This window comes from Pleurodeles waltl, chromosome 8 (genome assembly GCF_031143425.1).
Source record: "Pleurodeles waltl isolate 20211129_DDA chromosome 8, aPleWal1.hap1.20221129, whole genome shotgun sequence".
In the NCBI taxonomy this organism is placed as follows: Eukaryota; Metazoa; Chordata; class Amphibia; order Caudata; family Salamandridae; genus Pleurodeles; species Pleurodeles waltl.
In genome coordinates this window covers 124,051,504-124,070,232 of record NC_090447.1, presented here as the reverse complement: position 1 = coordinate 124,070,232, position 18,729 = coordinate 124,051,504, and the positions used below count along the sequence as shown (strand labels likewise).

The 18,729-nt window shown below is 44.6% G+C and overlaps 1 protein-coding gene across 1 annotated transcript in view; it reads left to right on the top strand.

The window, feature by feature from the left end:
- The window catches only part of RSF1 (remodeling and spacing factor 1), a 502,800-nt gene that overhangs the window by 197,906 nt on the left and 286,165 nt on the right, over positions 1–18,729 (top strand). The window contains exons 7-8 of the mRNA XM_069203919.1: positions 5,213–5,422; positions 10,241–10,345. Of these exons, the coding sequence (XP_069060020.1) occupies positions 5,213–5,422; positions 10,241–10,345 (315 nt within the window). The remainder of the gene's footprint in view (positions 1–5,212; positions 5,423–10,240; positions 10,346–18,729) is intronic.

Below are 18,729 nucleotides of genomic sequence, written 5' to 3'. Positions count from 1 at the left end.
GTTAGCAGGCCTCAGCACACTTTCAATTGTAAACATAGCATCAGCAAAGGCAAAAAGTCAGGGGGCAACCATGCCAAGGAGGCATTTCCTTACACTGTTCTGCATGTGAAGTATAGCTTCCTGGTGGAGACCTTCTGGAAAACAGAGCTCAGCTCCTCTCCATTTTCAAGGGCATGTTACAATTGGCCCCAGATAACTTAAAAGCAAGGGTTGCCACACTCCGGCACATTAAGATTAAAGTTGCTCCAATGTCCCACTCTATCTGTGACCAGCTACCCCAGCTTTAATTCAGTTGGCTTGCTATCAAAGTACAACAGGTTTCATGTGGAGGAATTGGAGGCACTGGTGCAACACCTTCCCAAAATCTACAGGAACAGGAGGGTATGGGGGGGGGGGGGGGTAAAAGCTTGTAGGTAAGATTCATGACGCTGTTACCTGTGAGCAGAGCATCCTGTGCATCAAGCAGCTTCACGTAAATGTTGAAGATGACAGGAGACACTGTGAAAACCTGGGTGACTTCATATGTAATAGGTATCTTTTGTGACCTAAAAGTGCCCATGTGAACCACCTGTTGTCCACTGGAATTGTAGTAGGAGGACCTCTAAAGGTCATTGCCGGTGAATCTCATTCACAACTCGAGGGTGTGTATGAGTGTGCGATGGTCGACTGTGTCAAAGACAGCTTAGTGGTCCAGCAGTAAGTATCAGGAGGTAGGGGTCATCTTCATCCATGGTCAAAAAGATGATGAGTAAGGTGGCAGTCTCTACTGCAGCTTGCTCTGAAGCCAGACTAGTGGTCTTACAGGAAATTGTTAGCACTGGTGTGATTTTAGAGTTGAACACAGACTGCTTTTTTAGTGATCTTTCTGGTAAATGGTAGGTGTGTGATGGGCCAGTAGTTGACATGGTCATCAGGGTCTAGTGCAGGTTTCTTTAGAAGTGGGAGGATCTGGCCAGTCTTGAGAGCTTCTTATAAGATGTCTTGAGTGAGGGAAGCATTGATAATGGTACATTGTCAGTGCCGTTTGTCCACTATAAGTTCTAATATTGGTCATAAAGTCTTCAGTGGCATCAAAGTGAATAGTAAGTTTGTGGTAGTTGTTTTGTGCAATCTTTAGGCATTTACAATATGGTGCTGAATAATTCTCACACATAATCCTCATTGTTTGCACCTTCTACTCTGCTGGCGACTGCACTGACCTGCCCTTTATTCCTCATCTGTTTTTGAGGTCCTCTTATTTTTATTGTAGGATTATGTACTGCTCTTCAAGGGTATTTTAATGGAAACACAGAAGATCCTCTTCTGTGGATCTGTTGGGGTGTCTCTTTCAGGAATTCAACCTTATGTCTGTTCTGGTGGATTGACTTCTTTGATGTTCTTGAAGGAAGTTTTCTTGTTGCTTCTGTGGAGCTCATGTTAGTTTTCTCCCTTGGGTCTCTTTTGGAAGAGCCTTCCTCGCTTTGTTTTGCAGCTCTCCTTTGAAACGTCTCTGAGAGTGGTCTTTCCTCCTTCCTTCCGCTGTTCATGTGTCTGAGTGTATTTTATGTATGTTTGTTTGGCCATAATACCCCCTCCTCTCGCTCCTTCAGTATGATTATTACTACTGTTGTGATCTCTGTTGTGAAACCCCTGACAAACATCTAGACATACTGTCCTGGTCAAGTGCAGATGGACCTAGGCCCCAGTTTCATGTCTCCCCACAGTTCACTGATCTTCATAGGCCTTTCGTCAGCAGTTCATTAGAGCCTCTCCATCTGTGTTGTCTAATAGTTGTTTTGATATGATGAGCTACAGTTCATTCTGATATCATGTCATGCAGTGGTACTTACCAGCTTATTGTCTCAGGAATAGGTGTTATAAAACACTACCTGTAGCCTAGGCCTAATGTCATTGTGCGAGAAGGGGCATATTTCGGGCTTCGTTTGCTGGAGGAGTTCGCAGCCTGCTTACTACTAACCGAACCCTCTGTGTTTGGATAGGTCAATACCTGTGTCTTCGGTGTGCTGTCAGGTATATTGTTGATATGCTTACTTCTCAGATCTCACGTTTTGAGAAAGCATTTATTTTCTCAAAATCCTTACTTCAGTGTTTCATGCCCATCAAACTCAATGTATGGCGGTCCTGAGGGGCTAAGGTGCATCTCTCTGAATTGGTTCTCCAGCAGATGCTTGTAACTCTTTCACTGTTTTCCTGGATATGGTTCTTTAGTTGTGTCTGTTGGAATTTCTGCACACAAGCTGCAAATTCAGTGGTTGTGGGCATTTTTTGACCCATTTCGTCCATCCTTTGACCCTAGCAGCATTCATTACAAAACACCATTCCCTGTTGCATTCACATCTCACGAAGATGAGAGATTGCTCTACATCTGTTGTAATGGCTACCTTTATGGAGTTGCGGGATTATCCATCGGACATCATCTTAGTTCAAACCACATCCTTGAATGTGACCTTTAACATTGAAGTCAGTTGAAATGTTGCTGCCAATTTTATATGCGCTGTAAGCCACTTGTAGGATTTTTGCTTCACCCTTCTAAGTTCCCTCAAACTTCTCATTGAAAAGCACAAAGAAGCATGTGCCACCGACCATGCCACAATCCCTCTCATATGCTTGTTATATTTTGGTATGGCAAAAACTTGCAAAAATCCAGGATCTCATATCAGTGTCCCTCCTACTTGCACAATCATAACTGTTCTACTACAAGGATACGCATATTCACTCCTTTCTGGCTTCATACTGTGTAGGACATTGGCATGGAACCTAACGCATCAGATGACAGGACTCCTCTAGATAACTGTGGTGTAACAATCAAAACTTCATTGAGTGCTGACAAACAAAGAGCACATGCTATTCGAGCCTTTAGCAGTAGGGGGATGACAAGTAGGAGGAAAACATTTGTGAGGCTACTGATTTCTTCCCACCCAAAGCAGATAAATGACATCCACAAATTGGTAATAATGGGCTGGATGAACTGGTATCTCAAATGCAGAGGATGGTGCCAAGCATCTCCAACCCCATCTTCCCCCATCCCGTGCATTCTAAAGAAATTTGCTTACATCCTGTTAAGTGTATGCTGGCACAGTTTGGGTTCAACCTCATTTGGTGTCCATGCTGATACCTATAGACTGTTCTTTCTCAAATGAATCTGCATTTCTCAGTTATGTTTTTTTCATTGTATTCTTGACATTCTTGAATTTTCCCATTTCTGTTCATCCGAGTCCTTCCCTCCATCTCCTTACCTATCCACAGCGTTGAAACTCTTATCCTGAAGTCCCAAAACGTACTTTGCATTCCATTCCTAAGTTCTTTGAGTCTGTTCTATGTTAGGTGAGTAGTGTTTCAGATGGTTTGAACTACTGCCTGTGTGTTTCTTCAGCAATCCCTCTAGAATACATCTCAGAACCTTACCAGCCATCCCATTACCCTGTACCTATTGGGGTTTCAGATAACAGTTTTGCCACCATGGTGGTCCATCACCCGGTATGAAGAGAAGAGCTGGAGGAAGGCATGCATCCAGTATAGTTGGAAAAGTTCAAAGGAAACCTTTACTGTTCCCCTGAATAAATTCGTCAACAGTGTTAAAGTGGTAGGGAGGATGTATAGGACTTGGGGCCTAATTTAGAAATTTGCAGAGGGGTTACTCTGTCACAAGGAAATTGAAATCCCATTATATTCTGTGGGATTTAGATTTTACCGAATGGGTTATCCTTTCCAGCTGTTCTTATCCAAAGTTAAACTTTAATTGATCTTTAAACATTTTCCTAATGCTAGTTGAGCCACTGTACAAAAGTGTTTACAGATTTTTTTGTACTGCTTTCCACTTGCAATAGAAAGGTCATTACTTTTGGGGAAAGATTTTTATGCTGACAACTGTCCTTTCACTCTGACTTCATCCATCTAGAGGGGTTATCCTTGGGGAATCTAGAACAAGGCCTTGTATAAACAACAATATAAAAGAGATAGGGTTACATTATCCATGTAATGCTGGATATAAGAGTCATTTAATAGTTTCTGGTCATGACTTGTTATAATTTTCTGTTATAAACTGTTTTAATGATCTGATATAAGCATCTGTTATAATGTGGTATAAAAAAGAGAATTATGACTTGTTACACATGAGAATGAGGGGATTTTACAGATAGAAAGCATATTGGCATACAGTGTATTCTGTGTGCGTTGTGAACTTCTGTTTGGCCTTCTAACTTCATGATGATGTTTTAACAGGATTGTACCATGTGGCCAACAACACTGAGCTAGGTGATGATAAATGATCTTTATTTGATTATTAAAATAATCATAAAAGAGCAATACAGTAAAAAACAATACAAATAAAAATATATAACCACCATGAGAGAAGGCATACATTAGTACATAGGAAGATAAAATTGATCATATACAAATTCTTCTTGGCAATAAAAAGGCTAAAAAGTAATAGCATACATCAAGTAAGGGAGGAATATCCTGCCTCCAAAGCAGATACATAAAATGGACGTAGCTGCAAGAGAAGAGGACCTCGCACAACATCGCACACAGGTGCTATCGATAAATATAAAAGAGTAAAAAAATGAACAGCAACAATTTATTCCAAAAAACTTAAGGCCTAAAATATATTTCAAAGTCATTGATTTGTGCCAAGATAAGGCACTTTTTAAAAAGGCATTGACAGCAGAACAAGCAGCTGACGTCGATAAAATTTGGAGAACTAAAAAAACAGGTCTATGTTGTGCAAACCCTGATTTTTTAAGTATTGACTGCAAATACCTACGCTGAAAGGGGTCATAACACCGGCAGAAACGGTGAAAAGTGCTCCAAAGACTGTCGAGAAGAGTAACCACTCATTGAGCTAACGTGAGCTACCTCAAATCTGTTTTCTTTTGTTAGATTTATTATGTTTCTTCTGTAGTTGATTTTCTATAAATACATGACAATGTATCAGAGAGCAAAGGGTAGTCAACTTGTTGAGACAGTCTCCGAATAGATAAACTCGAGTTGCATTTCCAATTTGGTAGTATGATGTTCATGTTAAGTGTGAGTAAGGCCGTTTGCAGTCAAAGTTCGTAGGTGACCTAAAATGCTGAGTTGAGAGAGGTTTTGAAGGATAAATTGATTTCTTAATGTTTCATCCTTTTGATGATTTTCTAACTCCTCCTATCTTTCAATTGTCCTTTTAAGTATTAAATATAAGGCTCTTCCTCAATCATGTGTCCTTTATCAGCCTAAATCCAGAAGGAGGAGAGCCAGGTGGACTGTCGCACGACCACGGCGAAATCGCAAATGCTCTAGTGAAGAAGAAAGCCAGGAATCTGACAGTGAAGGCAATTCTGAGAAGGATTTCAAAGTTAAAGAAAATGGACAAGAGTCCTCTGCGCCAGCAGAAGATGACGAACCTTGCAAGAAATGTGGCCTTCCTAACCATCCTGAGCTGGTAAGTGTATGAACTGAACATAAGATTGCTTCAGTAATAAAGGTGTCCTAACACACAACATTTGAATAACTAAGTCAACTGTACAAACATTTCAAATTATATTTCGGTAGTTGTGAAATCCCATTTTTTGTAATTCTGTGTGATGAAAAAATATTTTCACATGATTAAACCAAATCAGAACACTTTACTTGGTAATGTGCAAAGGATAAATATGTTTTCTGAAACTCAATTGTCACAGATTATTGTTAATACATTATATAGTTTTATCAGTAAAGCAGCAAGTTAGTGGGAAGGGTTTTGGCCATTTCTTGGAGATGTATTGTCTGTAAATGAAAGTGTGTTACCATACCATGCTTTAGTAATACATTTAGTAAAAGTGAGTGTTAAAACATAAACTGAGAAACACTCCTGCACAGATGGCAATGCTATTAGTAAACTATGAGGCAAGTCATGGATCATGTGTCCCCTGCATGTGGGCTAGATTCTTATTATACATAAAGCAAATGTTTAGTCAATGTAATCAAACAAAAGAGGTTTTTGTACAGCAGAAATGATGAGTTCACATATTTTAAGGTGCATTCATATGTGAGAATGAACAAAAAGACTGTAACTTATTTGCCCAGGATCACACAATTTGAGTCACGTTTATGAGTCAAGTACATTACATTTAGGTCATGTAGGTTATTCAAGTTACTCAACCTGCAGGTCTAACAACATTTTTATGATTTTTCACGGCCGGAAGGTCATTCCTTATCTTCTTCAGAACTGGAGGGCAGCGGTGGGAAAGCTTACAGGAGTCCTGTACTCCACTCTAGACAGCATGAGTCTCTGAGAGAGCCTGCATGGGAACTCAAGCACACAAAAGTGCTGATATTACATGCTCTCTGATGTGGCACATAGCTCAAGCCATGACTCTGCCACTGTTGGAAGATGCCATATGCCACCTCTGAGTGTAACTGCCATTCATGCGGCGCCGGCTGAGTTTATCTGCCTTTGTGTTTAAGGATCTTGCCAAGTAGTGTACAATCAGAGAGCTCCTCTGATAAGTCCATCAGTTTGAGAGTTGGAAGGCCTCTCGACACAGGAATCAGGACCTCAGTCCACCCTGCTTGCTGCAGTACCACATGGTGGTAGTGTTGTTCGTGTAAACCTGCACCCACTAGTTGTCCCTTAATGGAGGGGAGGAAAAGCCTTCAATGCCAAACAAAGTGCCTAGAACTGCTGACCATCAGCTGGGGTGGCAGAATGCCTTAAGGGTTAACATACTCAACATCCTTGCCACTGAAAGTGTCTTGTTCGCTAAAGATATTGCGAATGTTGTTGTTGCACTGCTGGTGCATCTTTGGTGCACCCAATGCCTCTCCCTTCAATACCATAGAGTTTTTTTTTTCTACTGGCAGGTGAGGCAAACTTCACACGAGAAGTCATCTAGACAGGGGGAGAGGCAGAAGTTACAAACCTCATGGTGATCCAGCTAAAGACACTTCATGTGGCACTGGAAGCAGTAACAGAAGGGCAGCTGTTCCATTACCTTGTGGGGATCTGCATTTATCAGTGTGTATGGTTGATGCAAAGGAGCATGCAGCCCTTGGAAGAGGGCCCTAGGATTTAGTGACTCGTTCAGTGGGTGTCAGTCCCTGTAGAGTGTTGTCAACAGATGACGCAGACGACAAAGGTGTTTCCAACTCTGGGTGTCAAAGATTCACACTCTTTGTACAGCAAGTTAGCCAGTTCACCTTACAAAATCCTGAAACTTTGCTGCCAGAAGGAAGGTTAGCTCTAAGAAGACAAACTAGACAAACTGACTTTTGACCTGTGTCTCTTAACACAGAGCAAATGTGACAAGATAAGAACAAGATAAAAGGTGTCTTTATTGCTCCTTTGCTTTTTGACTGAACCCTGTCAACTCGCCACAAGGGGCGAGTAGGTCATAAAAATAGCTTGGCCTGATAAAATATGACTCGCCATAGCAAGTGAGCGAGTACGTTTTTTTGAGGCCTGACCGGGCCCAAGTCAATCTAGTGGCTCTGGATTGGGCCAGGAAAGTGTTGTATCCAGAGCTTCTTTGCTTGATCATCTGTCCTGCATTCAGGCTGCCATTAGGCTATGTTTGGCAAGACAAGCCCAAGGACTTTTTTTCCAGACATCAGCGTCATCCACATGCTAGCCAGTGCTTATAGGATGTACTCTTTTTCAGTGTATGCAAGGAATGTGCATGTACAGCAACACGTTACAAACTGAAAATGTTGCTCACTTAGTCTGTAGTGTTGTAGATTCACATGTGCCTACCCTTCTTCTCAGAAGGGTGTGACTGTACTTGCAGAACTTCTCCTTTATCACTTAGCTCTCACATGCCATGTGAAAAAACATGGAGTCATTGACTATGTACTTTGTGCACTACGGGTGGAATCACAGTGCATCCTGTGACTTAAAAGCCTTCTTAGCGGAAAAACAACTTGCAAACATCTGAACCCAACACGTCCGCACGGTCCTGATGCCAGATCTGTGGCATCAATTACTGCATAGTTTATAACAAAGACCTTAAGTAATTGACCGCGGATGGGCACTTTGCCAGGTAATTTAAGGAATTCCTCCCTGGATCCATTAAGTCTTCAAAATATTTATCCATTGCTGGGCTTCCCTGGTTGACTAAAATCCTGGAGTGAATAGTGGTGTCACAGCTACAAGATGTTCTGGATTGTCATAAACTGCTTGATCCATACCAATCAAGATTTAGCCTAAATCACAGAAGCAAGACAGTACCCGTTGTCAATCTCAATGATGCATTGTCGGCAGCAGACTAGGGTGACCTCTCACTACTTGTCAGCAGCTTTTAGCATGTGGCATTTGACATGTTACCTTCACAATTTTATTGCAAGCTTTACATTAGAGATAGAAATTCAGTGGTTTACATTTTCCTGTGCATTTGCACTCATAGCATCACATTTTATCATTTTAAATTAGGGTCCCCTGAGGCTTCTCTGCTTCTGCCACCTCTTCTCAATATTTTCTTAAAACCTCTGTTTTCTGTTTTCGGAGCCATAATTTATCTGCATGTCAAAGTCACAGTGGACAACTTTTAGGATATGAGACTGTCACGGAGTTAATTAAATGAATAAAAGAGGTCTTGAACAGGATGAGATCACAATTGGGGTTCTCTCTCTAGGGTCCCTCCAGAGGTTAAAGCTTTGCAGTAATCTGCAATAACTTCTTAGTTTTATTGCCTTCCTTAAAGCTGTGTAGGGGCAGTTCTTAGGTCTAGGTTAGAGGCAGTAGTCTGTTTGGCTCGTTTCCCCTAAAACAGCTGTATAGGAAAGGCTCATCATGTAATTATAGTAGTATTCCTGATCAATTCCACAATAGACTTGCCAATGCTATCCTAGAAAGATTACCAAAGGGTTACATTTCAAGGCTGCAAAATGTTCAAAAAGTGTTTTTAGCTTTATGTTGAATCTTAGAACAGTGCCACTATTGGTTTTAAGTCTCTGGCGACACAGGTCCTGATGCAGAACAATTAAACAGGCTTTTGTGCATATGCATAAAGGTAATGTACCCTTGCCAGCTTCAGGAAAACATTTCAGAATATGTACCATGAATTATTAATCCCTCATAGTGAGAAGCTCATTAGTCTTGATAACTTTCCTCACCTGCAAGTGTCTTCATAGATCTGAATTGCTAGGAACTCGAAGTTTGTGTTTAGTTCCAGAATGTTTGCAACAAATACCCAATTTGCTAGGCTTAAGCAGATTAGTTTTTAAATTTCTGTTTACCAAGTTGCCTTTATTTTACAGATGCATATGGCATACTGTGACACTTAAAATTTTATATGGGTTATGCCTAGAGACATTTAAACTTGAAGAATGTCTCACAACTAAAATAAACGTTATGACTTTTGTGTGCATCCATGGAAAAAATATTGTTTTGGTATGCTTTATATCCTCTGAATTGAGTTTATGACCTTAGCCCAGATGTTAGGAGCATACTATTACATTTTGCTCCATTAAAACTAATTTAAAAAGGCAATAGTCACCAGCACATTTGAAACATGTAATGCACAAAGAACAATAGGTCTTGCCTTAGAGACCTATTGCCTGTGCAAATGCCTTTTGTTCATGTTGTACAGCATTCAGCATGAACAAAAGGAGGAAGGAAAGGCTTGATAAAGAAGCCGCTAAGATGCAAGTACCTTTTTTTTTTTGTTTAAAAAAAATATAGGGCTGCTGCGTGGGGGCAATGGAGGGGTGATTGGGTGCAGGAAGCAGTGGGGAGTCGGATGGGGAAGGGAAAAGCCGCACCCAAATGAGAGCAACACGTGGGGCGAGCGAACACACAGGCAAGAGTAATGCAGGGCACTGGGAGTGTGTGGGAGCAAAATGGAGCACGGGGGAAGAAAACACATGGATGCTAGAGTATAGCATGGAGCTCATGGCAGAATCACACAATGAAGACATCTTGAAAACACATGCAGCCTCATCGAGTGCTTAAGCAAAAAGAAAAAATATACTTCCTTGAAAGTGAGCAGTGGACAGACAGAAGAGGCTACGCTCCGGGGGGGGCAAACACTTTAGTTAGGAACTAGGAAATATGCAACAATAAAGCCAACCATTGATAATCAGTGGGCAGGTTTTAAGCCATCTGTATGTTCTTGATACGCTGAGGGTAGGTCTTTTTCAGTCAGACAGCTGTGACCTGAAAAGATCCATGAAAAAGACTTGTGTTGTAAGTGTAATAACTTGTTACCTTTGCAGGCAGTCCTGAGGTTATTGGCATTACTCTGGTTCTTTACTTATTTGATTTACTTTTGTGTTACTTTTTCAGATTCTTTTATGCGACTCTTGCGATAGTGGCTATCACACCGCCTGCCTCCGACCCCCTCTGATGATCATCCCAGATGGAGAGTGGTACTGCCCACCTTGTCAGCATGTATGATAAGGCTTTATTATTGTCATTAATCTTGTTAACTTATGTTAAATAAAATGTATTACTTGCACATTCACCAGTAAGTTTCTTAGAGTTATAGGGTAATAATTGGAAGGTCATGCCGTATACTGATGTATTTAATACAGTTTGTAGGCTTGTTGAAAGAACTAGGTCTTTAGGTTTTTCCTGAAAGTTACCAAGTCAGTGTGAAATCATAATGATAAAGGTGGAGAGTTTCAGAGTAATGGAGACTATACAGAGGAGCTGCGTCCACCAATACGTTTCTTACTGTAATTTGGAGCAGTAAGTAAGTTCAAGGATGAAGAGTGACGCGCCCGAGCTGCAGTGTATTTTTTTAATCCTATTGATTAAAAGTTTGGTACACCCCCCTTGAATGATTTAAGAGTGATGCAACACACTTTAAATGTGGTTGCTTGTTCCAATAGGAGCCATTAAAAGTCCCTCAGCAAGGAGGTTATGGGACATTTTCTAGGCAGTTTAGATAACAATCTAGGTGCTTGATTCTGAACCATGTGTAATCTGTGATGTATTTTCGATATATATAGAATTGGCATAATCAAGTTGTAAAATTACAAAGGCCATTATTACTGTGATTAGCTCAATCTGCATAATGAACCTGGATATCTTTTTGATATTTCTCAATTTAAGAAAACACGCTGAGATCACTGTTCCTATTTGGTTTCATGGCAAGCTCACTGTCTATGTTGACTGCTAGACTTTTAGCTTGGTTTTTTTAGGTGTGTAGGTCACGCTCATTTCTGAAGCCCATTAAAAATAATTCCAAGTGTAACTTTATTATTTAAAATCACAATTTCATTTTTTTTAAATTATGTTTTAAGTAATTACTGCCCATCCATTCCCCCAAATGAAAAGCATGACAAATTGAAGGTTTTCCCTGGGAGGCAGAAAAGCCATTGTGTCCAAACATTCATTGGGAGTCATTAGCTTAGGTATATATTCTGCAATTCGTTTTTGCTAACTCCGGGATTAATGGTCTAATGTAAAGATCGAATAGGTTGAGTGACAGGAAAAATCCCTGAGAAGCCCTCACTCCACCTGTAATGCTGTGGTTTCAAGGGACCCGCATGGACAGATTGGGTTGAATTCTCTCAAGGCCAGAGCCACTTAGGCCTGCAGCCCCCACATGGTTCATCAGTAACCTATGATCAACCGTGTCAGAGGCTCCTGATGAATCCAACAAGACCAGAACAGATGCCAAACCTTTATCACCATCACTGCGCATGTTATTAAGCACAGAACGGATGCCTGATTTGGAACAGTGCGCATGGCGAAAGCCAGCATTAGGGAATGTAGAAATTGTGACGATTCAAGATGAGAGCATAGTATCTGTACCTCATGAGCTTCCAAACCTTTAACCAGAAAAGGCAACAGGGAAATGGCATAATAATTTGTCTGAAGTGAGGGTCTTCGCCTTGTGTTTTTTATTAAGTGGAATCTCAGATGTCTCTTTAAATGATCCAAGTGCAATTTCCTGCAACAGAGAGGTGTTCAGTAGAAATTGAGTCAGACTCAAGATTTTAGGTAAAAAAAAGTTTACAAAACCGTTGTCTGGCATGGATCATCTGGAGGACATGAGTTTTCCATAGACATCAGTGAAAGAAGCCATTCTTCATTGATTAGTGGAGAAGCAGAAAAAGTAAGCAGATTCCTCTCTACAAGTTATGAAAGCATTTTTCTCAGCATAACTCTATCCATTTTGGAAACAAAGTTCCATAACAGTATATAAAATTGTGCAGTATGTTTGTCTTCGAGTGCGAGCCAGACATTATCGTCACTGGGGCTCTGCCCTCATTGTTTTCTTCACAATTGTATTACCTTTATTGCGAAGGTTATGTGCCCTTATGGGTGTCAGGACACTGTCTCTCCCCTGCTTTCTGTTCCAGTTTCATTATACCAATAGTCAATAATATTCTGTTACTCATGGTTGGTATAAACTAAAAAAGAAATGCTGATCCGCTCTGCAAACAAGGATCTGCTGTAACCTTAGGTAACAACTCTGTTTGATGGCATGCACTGGCGTATAGCTGAACCTGTGCCAGATATCAGTCACATTCTCCTGTGCTGGTGAGGTCCTAGCCCTGGCTTTGCTTGAGGGGGTCTGACATTCCTAGTTGCTACCCTGTTAGTGGAGTGCTGCAGAGTCTCATACAGGTAGCCTGGGTGACTTAGGCTTAAGCTCTGTAGAGCCCAGGGCTATCAGTTAATGAGTCTTCTACCTCACCATCTCCCATCTCGTCACAAGATAGGGTAGGATCAGGAGTCTCACTGACTGCACCCTACCGTGTGATGAGATGGGAGAAGGTGAGTGTAGGAAAGTACCCTCTTTCTTGGTATGGTTACTCCCTTTTTCTGCCTGTTGTCAGTGTGTTTGACTATGTTTACTGGCATCTTACTAACCAGGACCCCAGTGATTATGCTTTCTCCCTTCAAATGTGATTACTTGAACCATTTTCACCACACATTTGGCATACTGGGGCCCCCATGTAAGTCCCTAGTATATGGTACCCAGGTACCCAGGGCATTGGGGTACCAGGGGATCCCCATGGGCTTCGGCATGTATTATGCCACCCATGGGGAGCCCATGCAAAGTGTATCTGCAGGCCTGCCATTGCAGCCTGTGTGAAAGGGTGCATGCACCCTTTTCACTACAGGTCACTGCACCAGCTCACTGTAAGTTACCCCAGAAGGCAGGGTGCAAATACCTGTGTGTGAGGGCACCCCTGGACTAGCAGAGGTGCCCCCACGAACTCCAGTTCTATTTTCCTGGACTTCGTAAGTGTGGAGGCGCCATTGTATGCGTGTACTGGACATAGGTCACTACCTAAATCCTGCTACATAATGGTAGCTCCGAACCTAGGCATGTTTGTTATCAAACATGTCGTAATCATACCACAATACTGTTGCTAGTGTTGAAATTATGATTCAGTGCACTCTGGGGGCTTCTTAGAGGCCCCCCAGCATTGATCCCTACCAGCCTTCAGGGGTTTTCTGGGCAGCCCAAGCTGCTGCCACCCCTCAGACAAGTTTCTGTCCTCCTGCTGCTTGAATAGCTCAAGCCCAGGAAGGCAGAACAAAGGATTTCCTTTGGAAGGGGGTAATACCCTCTCCCTTTGGAAATAGGTGTTACATGGCTTAGGAGGGGTAGCCTCCCAAAGCCACTGGTATGCTTTAAAGGGCACATTTGGTGCCCTCCTCCATAAACCAGTCTACACTGGTTCAGGGACCTCCAGTACCTGATCTGGTGCAAAACTGGACAATGGAGAGGGGAGTGGCCACTCCCCTGTCCATCGCCACCCCAGGGGTGGTGCCCAGAGCTCCTCCAGAGGGTCCCTGGGTTCTGTCATGTGGAATCCAAGGTTGGCAGGGACCTCTGGGAGCATCTGAGTGGCCAGGTCAGGCAGGTGACGTCAGAGCCCCCTCCTGATAGGTAATCACCTGGCTAGGCGACCAATCCCCCTTTCAGGGCTATTTAGGGTCTCTCTCTTGGGTGAGTCCTCAGATTTGGCTTGCAAGATTCCGGCAGGACTCCTCTGCAACCTCTACTTCGACTTCTAGCCACTGGAACCGTGCCTGGACCCTCCAGGAACCAACAGTCTGCATCCATGACGAAGACTCTGCTTGCAACATTGTTTCCACAGCTCCTTCCAGCTTCTGCAACATTTCCCTGGCTATGCATCCTCTGAGAACCGCAAGTCTTCATTCTGCACGAGAAGGAAGAAGGAATCTCCCTTCAAGTGAAGTAGTCACTTCCCTGCAGTTGCAGGCACAAACTGCAATGACGACCTGCTGCATGGATCTCCTCTCACCCTGAGCTGCGTGGATCCTGCATCACTAGTGGTGGTCCGGAGTAGTCCTCTTGGTCCTCTGTGCCAGCTGTCCAACTTTGGTGGAGGTAAGCCCTTGCCTTTCCACGCAAGATAGTACCCCTGTGCACTGTGTCTCTTGCAGCTACCAAGGCTTGTTGACATCTCCTCCAAGGGATCTTCAGGCTCCATGTAGCCCCAGCCCCCAGCGCTCCTTCCTGTGATACACAGACCTCTGTGTGCTTCTCCTGCGGCATGAGACCCTTCTCCAGTAGTGCTGTGTGGGCTCCTTTGCGACTCCTAGTTCGTGTCCCTATGGGGGCTGCCTTTTCTTCTGTGGACTGTCTGCCTAGCTGAGGGTCCCCTAAGGACTCCCCCTGTGGGTTGAGTCCTCCTGGACCTTGCCGGTCCCCGGCAGCTCAATTTTTGCGCCACCGTGATTTCTGCCTTTGCCAAGGCTTGTTGGTGGCTCTTCCATGCCACCGACCGACTGCAATCATCCATCTGGCATGGGACGTCAACTACATCCTCCAGGAGCTCTTCACCTGCTCCAGGGCTGCATTCCTGACCGTCTTCGTCCTACTGTCGACCTAGTCCTGCACCCACAGTTGAGTGGGCTATGGCTTTTGCGCCCACTGGACTCTTCTGTGACTTCTGGACTTGGTCCCCTTCTTCCCCAGGTCTTCCTTTTCAGGAGTCCACAGCTGATTTCTTGCAGTCTTGTCTGGGTGTTTCAATATCTTTTTTTCTTCCTTTTGGGTGGTTTGAGAAAAAAACAGTAACTTGCTCCTTTCTTCCTGGTCGCTGGGGGGCCACTGTGGTACTTACCTTTGGGGTTACCTAGTTCCTCCAGCTCCCCTCTACACATTCCATTTACTTGGTTGGGGACTTGCATTTGCATTCCATTTTTTTTAGTATATGGTATGGGCCACTATTGTCTATTTGCCCTGTTTTCTATGCCTATTTCTGATTCCTAGTGTACATATCTAGTGTGTTACTTACCTCCTATTGGAGGGTTGCCTCTCTAGTCCTTTTTGGTAATTGTGTCACTAAAATGAAGTACCTTTATTTTTGTAACACTGAGGCCCCCATTATGTCCCTTGCGGTCTTCTGACCGCCAGAGCCACGGTGGCGGTTTCAATGCCAACAGGCTGGCGGTGAAGACTGCCACATCCCCATTCATGCCGCCAGGGCGGTTGGACCCGCCGGGCCGGAGATGAGCATCTCTGACCCGGTGGTGCACAGAAGACCGCCGGCAGTATTTTGAGCCGGCTTTCCACCAGGGTTTCCGCAGCAGTATCACTGCCACGAAAACCCTGGCGGAAAGGCTACAGGTGACAGGGAATTTCTTCCCTGTCACCGGCAGACAAGCCCCCCACCTCCCCCACCCCCGCACAAACACAATACCCCTCCACCCTCCTCCAGGTACAGTGTCCCCCACCCCTCCCCTCCAGGTTCAGTGCCCCCCTCCTCCGCGCATATATGAACACAGTCACCCACACGCACCTCGCATACACTCCTTCACCAACATTGACATACACGCAGTTACTCACATGCATCCATACACACATTCACTGCAACACTCACACACATTCATTTCAACATTCATACACGCATTCACTTGAACATTCATACATGCATACACTCACAAACATTCATACATGCATTCACTTCAACGTTTATACATGCATTCACTTCAACATTTATACATGCATACACTTACAAGCATTCATACACGCACTCACTTCAACATACATACATGCGTTCAACCACGCAAAAACACATACATTCACACACACACCCTGTAGGAAGTTGGCTCTGTATGCACTATTTCAAAGTGAGGAATAGTATGCACAGAGTCCAAGGGTTCCCCTTAGAGGTAAGATAGTGGCAAAAAGAGATAATACTAATGCTCTATTTTGTGGTAGTGTGGTCGAGCAGTAGGCTTATCCAAGGAGTAGTGTTAAGCATTTGTTGTACATACACATAGACAATAAATGAGGTACACACACTCAGAGACAAATCCAGCCAATAGGTTTTGTATAGAAAAATATATTTTCTTAGTTTATTGTAAGAACCACAGGTTCAAATTCTACATGTAATATCTCATTCGAAAGGTATTGCAGGTAAGTACTTTAGGAACTTCAAATCATCAAAATTGCATGTATACTTTTCAAGTTATTCACAAATAGCTGTTTTAAAAGTGGACACTTAGTGCAATTTTCACAGTTCCTAGGGGAGGTAAGTATTTGTTAGGTTAACCAGGTAAGTAAGACACTTACAGGGCTCAGTTCTTGGTCCAAGGTAGCCCACCGTTGGGGGTTCAGAGCAACCCCAAAGTCACCACACCAGCAGCTCAGGGCCGGTCAGGTGCAGAGTTCAAAGTGGTGCCCAAAACACATAGGCTAGAATGGAGAGAAGGGGGTGCCCCGGTTCCGGTCTGCTTGCAGGTAAGTACCCGCGTCTTCGGAGGGCAGACCAGGGGGGTTTTGTAGGGCACCGGGGGGGACACAAGTCCACACAGAAATTTCACCCTCAGCAGCGCGGGGGCGGCCGGGTGCAGTGTCGAAACAGGCGTCGGGTTCGCAATGTTAGTCTAGGAGAGATCTCGGGATCTCTTCGGCGCTGCAGGCAGGCAAGGGGGGGGTTCCTCGGGGAAACCTCCACTTGGGCAAGGGAGAGGGACTCCTGGGGGTCACTTCTCCAGTGAAAGTCCGGTCCTTCAGGTCCTGGGGGCTGCGGGTGCAGGGTCTCTCCCAGGCGTCGGGACTTTGGATTCAAAGAGTCGCGGTCAGGGGAAGCCTCGGGATTCCCTCTGCAGGCGGCGCTGTGGGGGCTCAGGGGGGACAGGTTTTGGTACTCACAGTATCAGAGTAGTCCTGGGGTCCCTCCTGAGGTGTCGGGTCTCCACCAGCCGAGTCGGGGTCGCCGGGTGCAGTGTTGCAAGTCTCACGCTTCTTGCGGGGAGCTTGCAGGGTTCTTTAAAGCTGCTGGAAACAAAGTTGCAGCCTTTCTTGGAGCAGGTCCGCTGTCCTCGGGAGTTTCTTGTCTTTTCGAAGCAGGGGCAGTCCTCAGAGGATGTCGAGGTCGCTGGTCCCTTCGGAAGGCGTCGCTGGAGCAGGATCTTTGGAAGGCAGGAGACAGGCCGGTGAGTTTCTGGAGCCAAGGCAGTTGTCGTCTTCTGGTCTTCCGCTGCAGGGGTTTTCAGCTGGGCAGTCCTTCTTCTTGTAGTTGCAGGAATCTAATTTTCTAGGGTTCAGGGTAGCCCTTAAATACTAAATTTAAGGGCGTGTTTAGGTCTGGGGGGTTAGTAGCCAATGGCTAGTAGCCCTGAGGGTGGGTACACCCTCTTTGTGCCTCCTCCCAAGGGGAGGGGGTCACAATCCTAACCCTATTGGGGGAATCCTCCATCTGCAAGATGGAGGATTTCTAAAAGTTAGAGTCACTTCAGCTCAGGACACCTTAGGGGCTGTCCTGACTGGCCAGTGACTCCTCCTTGTTGCTTTCTTTGTTCCCTCCAGCCTTGCTGCCAAAAGTGGGGGCCGTGGCCGGAGGGGGCGGGCAACTCCACTAAGCTGGAGTGCCCTGCTGGGCTGTGACAAAGGGGTGAGCCTTTGAGGCTCACCGCCAGGTGTCACAGCTCCTGCCTGGGGGAGGTGTTAGCATCTCCACCCAGTGCAGGCTTTGTTACTGGCCTCAGAGTGACAAAGGCACTCTCCCCATGGGGCCAGCAACATGTCTCTGGGGTGGCAGGCTGCTGGAACTAGTCAGCCTACACAGACAGTCGGTTAAGTTTCAGGGGGCACCTCTAAGGTGTCCTCTGTGGTGTGTTTTGCAATAAAATGTACACTGGCATCAGTGTGCATTTATTGTGCTGAGAAGTTTGATACCAAACTTCCCAGTTTTCAGTGTAGCCATCATGGTGCTGTGGAGTTCGTGTTTGACAGACTCCCAGACCATATACTCTTATGGCTACCCTGCACTTACAATGTCTAAGGTTTTGTTTAGACACTGTAGGGGTACCATGCTCATGCACTGGTACCCTCACCTATGGTATAGTGCACCCTGCCTTAGGGCTGTAAGGCCTGCTAGAGGGGTGTCTTACCTATACTGCATAGGCAGTGAGAGGCTGGCATGGCACCCTGAGGGGAGTGCCATGTCGACTTACTCATTTTGTTCTCACTAGCACACACAGGCTTGTAAGCAGTGTGTCTGTGCTGAGTGAGGGGTCTCTAGGGTGGCATAAGACATGCTGCAGCCCTTAGAGGCCTTCCTTGGCATCATGGCCCTTGGTACTAGAAGTACCAGTTACAAGGGACCTATCTGAATGCCAGGGTGTGCCAATTGTGGATACAATGGTACATTTTAGGTGAAGGAACACTGGTGCTGGGGCCTGGTTAGCAGGGTCCCAGCACTCTTCTCAGTCAAGTCAGCATCAGTATCAGGCAAAAAGTGGGGGGTAACTGCAACAGGGAGCCATTTCTTTACACACCCCCATACAAACACCCCTACACTCATACATGCACACACACAGACAACACA